The sequence below is a fragment of the Labeo rohita genome, unplaced genomic scaffold (assembly GCF_022985175.1).
Source record: "Labeo rohita strain BAU-BD-2019 unplaced genomic scaffold, IGBB_LRoh.1.0 scaffold_301, whole genome shotgun sequence".
Lineage (NCBI taxonomy): Eukaryota > Metazoa > Chordata > Actinopteri > Cypriniformes > Cyprinidae > Labeo > Labeo rohita.
In genome coordinates this window covers 27,863-34,977 of record NW_026129219.1, presented here as the reverse complement: position 1 = coordinate 34,977, position 7,115 = coordinate 27,863, and the positions used below count along the sequence as shown (strand labels likewise).

General features: G+C 34.2%; 1 gene segment (V, D, J or C); it reads left to right on the top strand.

Moving 5' to 3' along the window:
* Nucleotides 1–1,210: 1,210 nt before the first annotated feature.
* On the top strand, nt 1,211–1,884 carry LOC127160236 (T cell receptor alpha variable 5-like). The segment is given in 2 exon segments: nt 1,211–1,350; nt 1,487–1,884. Coding segments are annotated over 2 exon segments (438 nt in total).
* Nucleotides 1,885–7,115: the final 5,231 nt, after the last annotated feature.

Genomic DNA, 7,115 nt, shown 5'->3' with positions numbered 1-7,115 from the left:
TTCAGCTCAGCAAAAAATTTAAACTCACCACAAGGAGGCATAATTCCTCAAATTATATATAAGGCTGAACCTAATGAAGAATCTGAAACATAAAGAGAAACACAGACTATACAATAAGAAGAAAACACTTCTGGAAAGTTCTGTTAATATATTCTCCTGCTTTTTACCTTAGAGCAGGAATGGCAAATTGGGTGATTATTACTCTTTTCTTCACAGCTCATGAGTTTGGTAAGAAAATTATTTTATTATTTACACTTTATCTGTGTGAGATGCTCAATGTAAGCACATGAATAAAGGGTAAATCTATTTTCCAGTGTGCTGGGGACAAGACAAGGTTGAACAACCTTCAAGACAAATGACTGCAAATGAATCAGCTCAAGTTACTCTACTGTGCAATTACTCTACCAGCAGTTATTCTACTAATACATATATTTACTGGTACAAACAACTACCAAACAGATCACCAACATTCATTCTGAGTGAATTTAAAGTTGGTAAAGGAACTACTGAGGATGAATTTAAAGAGAGATTTTCTGCAACACTGGATTCAACATTAGGAACAGTTCCACTGACAATCCAGGATGTGCGTGTGTCTGACTCTGCTGTGTACTACTGTGCTCTGCAGCCCACAGTGACTGAAACACACTCAACACTCATACAAAAAGCTCAGGGAGACACAAAATAACCAAGCACGCTTGAAATCTGTGTGCACAAAATCTGTGCCATAATTCCACAGAACTAAAATGACTGGGATTCTTTTCACCTGTAATTTGCATTTTATTATTTTTTTTAAATCAAAGATTAAACCCATTTCAAATTACTGACAGTAAACAAATAATCCCTTTTAAAGTATTAATCAATTTGAATTATTTTGAAAATATACTCTAACCCACTGACAACCTGACTCAACTGTATGTTATGGTACATTATGGTAATTCTGATACACTAAAAGGATGTTTTAACCATATTCCTGTCACTTTTGGTGTCTGTTGTCAGTTGTATAGCTGTGCTAACTAAATAAGTTTTCTAAATTCATTCTGTGTGCATAATATGCACATCTAAATGGACAATCCCTGCTGATAATTTGGTTTATGAATTTTAAGAACTTTAACAAGTATGAACAGTTAATACAGATCAAATACAATGGTACTGTGCAATATATGAATAGTGATGACACTGTTGATGACTATGAACATGAAAATGATCTGCTCTTTCACAGAGTTCTCTGGAAGAGGTGGGGTTTAAAGCACTGATACCAGATGTGATCTTCTAAACTTCAAGTCTTTTGGAGAGAGAATAATAAACACACAATGATTCTCCATTTGGTCATTCTCCTTTCTGTATTTGCATGTAAGTATTGAAATGTTCTGTGATTTGCATCTATGCATCCCTTAATATTTTATATACTGCATTTTATGCTGACATGTCTAAACTAAAAATGTCTATTTAAAAACCGGTTCATAAAAGATTTAATCTCTTTTTGCAGATGCAACATATGGAAATGAAATTAAACCAACCAAAACAGAGGTGTTTGCTGATGAGGGTTCAAGTGTTAAATTATCCTACAGTTATTTATCTGCAGATACTCTTTACTGGTATCGTCAGTATCCTGGATCAGCTCCTGAGTTCATTGTGCTCATCTTTGACACTGAAAAACAAGCTCAGGAGTCTAATGTAGATTCCAGATTCACTGCCAAAGTCACCAAAGACAAAGAAAACCATGTGGATCTGATCATCTCCTCTGCTGCTGTATCAGACTCTGCTCTGTACTACTGTGCTCTGAGGCCCACAGTGACAGGAAACACAAAAAACACTGTACAAAAACCTGACACAGATAAAGTTCAGCTATTTTTTCCAATTTGGCATCAAACTATAAGAGGATGAAAGAGCATTAGTTTAGTATATAGATCTGAGATCATCTTGTTACATTTGCTAGACTGTCAGAAAGCTCAGTCCTGCTGTAGCGACACACATGTGCACAATGATACTTTATTCAGTCATTCTGCTCTTTGCTTTGACATGTAAGTGCATTTGTGTATGTTTTGCATGCATCTGCTACAAAATGCAAAAATTATGTTCATTTAATTGAAATGTAAAGCATTACATCCTTAATATATTATTACCACAATGCCAATGTAGCAATACACATTACTTGTATATATAGTATTTATTTATTGTATGTATATAATTTCAAAATCATTAATCATTGTAATCAATCAGCTTCAATCACTCTTTTGCAGGTGTGAGTTTTGGAGATGAAATCACACCAGACAACACTGAGGAATCTGCTGCAGTGGGTTCAACTGTTACTTTATCCTACAGTTATTCCTCTGCACAATCACTTCAATGGTTCCGTCAGTATCCTGGATCAGCTCCTCAATTCCTTGTGTTTATAATGGAGAGTGTGAAATCAAGAATAAGACATCTGATATAGATTCCAGGTTCACTACTAAGCTCAGGAAAGAAAAACAAGCTACGAAAGAAATCAAACATGTGGATCTGATCATCTCCTCTACTGCTGTATCAGACTCTGCTCTGTACTACTGTGCTCTGAGGCCCACAGTCACAGGAAACACAAGAACACTGTACAAAAACCTGACACAGATAAAGTTCAGCTATTTTATTCCATAAATCTACCTGTATTATAAATAGATTATAAGTGTACACTGCAAAAAAATGTGAAAATTATCTTAAAATCAGGAGTATTTTTTCAGGTCACTAATCATATTTGTGATATCGACTGTGGTATCTGTTATCATTATACATACCTCTGCTCTAATTGTATAATAGCACTGATAATATTATTGGTTCATTAATCATTCATGTTTGTATTTTTCTTCAAGATCATCTGCTTAATTAATAATATACTTTTCTGCAGTTGCAAAAGCTTTCTTCTAAGCAACGCAGAAAAAAAAAAAACAAAAAAGTAGACAGTGTCATCACACAGAAAGCAGGAAGTTCCAGTGTGTTTGAGTGTGAGCAAAGACTCACAGTAACACAGATCTACAGCTCAGAGCACAGACAACATTAATACACACCTGATCTGACCTAGTCAACATGGAAAAACACCTGCTTCTCATTTTGATTTTGACATCAGGTACAATATGACCCTGTTTTTTTTTTTTTTTTTTTTACATAGGTATTCATGAAATAATTTGAGATAATTTTGTGTAATTTGGCTGAAAAATATTTTTTGTTTGTTTATTTAGGTGTGATGACTGCAGACCAGATTACACCAAATAAAGATGCTTTTGTCATAAAAGAAGATCAGACTGTGACCCTCAGCTGCTCATATACAAGCAGCAGTTCTGTAGATTTGTATTGGTACAGACAGTATCCTAATGAAGAGCTTCAGTATTTAATATATTCTTCACAATCAAGTAGTGGAAGGTTTCAGTTGACTGAATCACAAACATCCAGTGAACTCACTATTACTGGTGTAACTCTGTCAGATTCAGCTCTCTATTATTGTGCTCTAAGAGAGCGAGCCCAGTGATACAAAGTCTATGTGAAGCCGTACAAAAACTCAAATTCATTTTTCACTTTGATGTCAAGCCACATCAAACCCACAATCTATAATTCACACAATATAATTACAAATGTGGAAACACCTGTGTGTGGTTACTGAAAGGGTAATGAAAAGGAAACATGATATACCAGAATACTTCCTTACAATACATTACAGTACATCAAAACACTCTTCAAGAAAGTTTTCCACTGAGAGTCAAATTCTTCATACAGTGCAAACTAATACATCCAATATGTGCTAATTTTAATTCTTATGTATTCTGATTAATTGATTCTGACATTAGTTACACTGTTTGTGAATTATGTCAGAATGAGTTACAACTGAATTTAATTTAAATTATTACATGACTGGATTCTTGTTGGTCGTTCACTACATTCCAAGGTGTGTTATTCTCCAATAACAACTTTTGTTATAAGCAATGGCGAATTTTTATTCTGCAATATCAACCGTCTGGATGTACATTATTTCTTATTTGTTCAGCTCAGCAAAAAATTTAAACTCACCACAAGGAGGCATAATTCCTCAAATTATATATAATGCTGAACTTAATGAAGAATCTGAAACATAAAAAGAAACACAGATTATACATTAAGAAGAAAACACTTCTAGAAAGATTCTAGAAATTATGCTCCCTTTTTAACTTAAAGCAGCAATGGCAAAGTGAATGATTATTTACTCTTTTCTTTACAGCTCATGGATTTGGTAAGAATATTATTTATCATTAACATGTTATCTGCAGTGTTGTGTACTCTGTTACTGTAATAATATTACTTTTTTCAGTCTAGTAGTTAACTGAAAATGGTTTTTTGGATTTGGATTTGATTTGATTACTGACATTGACCAGAGAGAGGTACTGTGCAAGAATTAGAGGCCCTGTTTCACCTGGTATTAACATGCGTTTTCTGATGCGTCGATCTGATCACAAGTGGACAATGCTAAGTACAGGTGTAAATGGGGTGTAAAACGTTTTCAGCTTGTCCACTTTTGACCACATCCACTTTTCAAAATCAAGTTTGTGTCCCAACAACTTTCAAATTGTTTGTTAAATCCTACTCTCTATTTTTATGGTAATGGGAGGCGTGATTGAGTTCGCACGATCCTTAAAACGAAGTAAAAAGTTAAACGGCACACGCCTTCAAAAGCAATTTTAGAATGCCTTTAGAGAGCGGTTCCACAGTGGGCAAATCAGGCTACATAACATATATATGTTGTTATTTGTATGTATCCTATAATAGGTTGTGTAGGGATCACTATAGCTCTGTATCAGGCTTAAAAAAATTGGTCTCTATTTGCACACTTGAACATTGAGAGAGTAGCCTAGCCTACTTTGATTATGGCTGCACTATTGTTTGCACTTAATACAGCTATTCTTTTGTTTAGACTATTTTTATTTATACTGTTTTTGTTTATATTTGTATAAAAAAAGATCTTCAGTTAGGAGGTCAAACGTTCTAGAAGCTCATAATTCATGTACAGTTCTAATGTCTGAAGAGAATCACATGAAGTCATACAGGAGAGACGCCTGTCAGTTAGTTTGTAATGTATGTAAATGCAGGAATGTGGTCAGAAATTCTAAGTTGGACAGAAGAGATGGATTAAAACGTGTCAGATGTAAACGACTGTGTCTCCATTGTCCACTTGTGAATCGAAAAAACATATTCCAGTTGTTGGCGTAATAAAGATGTGTTAAAGAATAACTCCTCTTTTGTATAATTTCCCTCCATCTGATGCATCTCAGGCAATTATAGAGTAATTAAATGCAAAAAATGTAACTAGTAATATAACTAGTAATATAACTAGTTACTTTCTCCAGGGAGTAATAAAGTAAAGTAAGGCATTACTATTTTTGAGAGTAATATGTAATATGTAATATATTTGTTTTTTTTTAACTAGCCCCAACACTGGTTATCTGTGTGAGATACTCAATGTAAGCACATGAATAAAGAGTAAATCTATTTTCCAGTGTGCTGAGGACAAGACAAAGTTGAGCAACCCTCAAGAGAAATGACTGCCAGTGAATCAGCTCAAGTTACTCTACTGTGCAATTACTCTGCCAGCAGTTATTCTACTAATACATATATTTACTGGTACAAGCAACTACCAAACAGATCATCATCATTCTGAGTGAATTTACAGTTGGTAAAGGAACTACTGAGGATGAATTTAAAGAGAGATTTTCTGCAACGCTGGACAATTTAGAACAGTTCTACTAATGATCAAGAATCTGCGTGTGTCTGACTCTGCTGTGTACTACTGTGCTCTGCAGCCCACAGTGACTGAAACACACTCAACACTCATACAAAAGCTCAGGGAGACACAATTCAGCGGATAAAATAACCAAGCACACTTGAAATCTTTGTTCACAAATTTGCATAAAGCTCCCATATTTCCACAAAATTGGAATGACCGGGATTTTTATCACCTGTCATTTGCTTTAAAAAATAAATGAATAGATAATCAAAGAATAAACACATTTCACATTTCAAAGAATCCATTTTCCCCCAAATTCAGCATATTAATTTTTAAATGTTTTTAACTACACTAAATGCGGTTTAAATTTCTGATAAATTACTGACAGTAAATAAATAATTCCTTTCAAATGTGTTGATCAATTTGGATTATACTGAAATTATACTCTAACCCACTGACCACCTGATTTGACTGTGTTACATTATACTGATCGTAATACACACTATTATAAAGGATGTTTTAACCATATTCCTGTCACTTTTGGTGACTGTTGTCAGTTGTACTGTGCTAAACTAAGTATTTAGTACCACTGAAAATAAACTGCAAACCTTAATTCTAAACACATAACCCCTTCTGATAATCTAGTTTATGAATTTTAAGAACTGTAACAAGTATGAGGAAGTAGTCCAGATCAAATTCTGTATATTGAAATCTAAGGATTTATATCATATGACAGAATTAGTAAGGAACCACAAGAGTACTGTGCAATATATCGTCATAAATAGTTATGACACAATAGTTATAGTTGATGACTATGAATATGAACAATGATCTAATCTGCTCTTTCACAGAGCTCTCTGGAAGAGGTGGGGTTTAACGCACTGATATCTGATGTGACCTTCTTAAACTTCAGATCTGTTAGAGTGAGAAGAAACACACACAATGATTCTTCATTCTGTCATTCTGCTTTCTGCATTTGCATGTAAGTATTGAAGTGTTCTGTGATTTGCATCTATGTATCCCCTAATATTCTATATACTGCATTTTACACTGACATGTCTAAAAAAAATATATTTAAATACCAGCTCATAAAATATTTGATCTCTTTTTACAGATGCAACACATGGAAATAAAATTAAACCAATCAAAACAGAGGAGTTTGATGACGAGGGTTCAGGTATTAAATTAATTAACTATCTTCACTGGTACCGTCAGAATCCTGGATCAGCTCCTGAGTTCAGTGTGCTCATCTAAGACATTGCAAAACAAGCTCATGAGCCTAATGTAGATTCCAGATTCACTGCCAATGTCACCAAAAATAAAGAAAACCATGTGGATCTACTAATTAGACTGGAGCACATAAGAATCAAACGAATCACATTTCCAAATTGCCAAC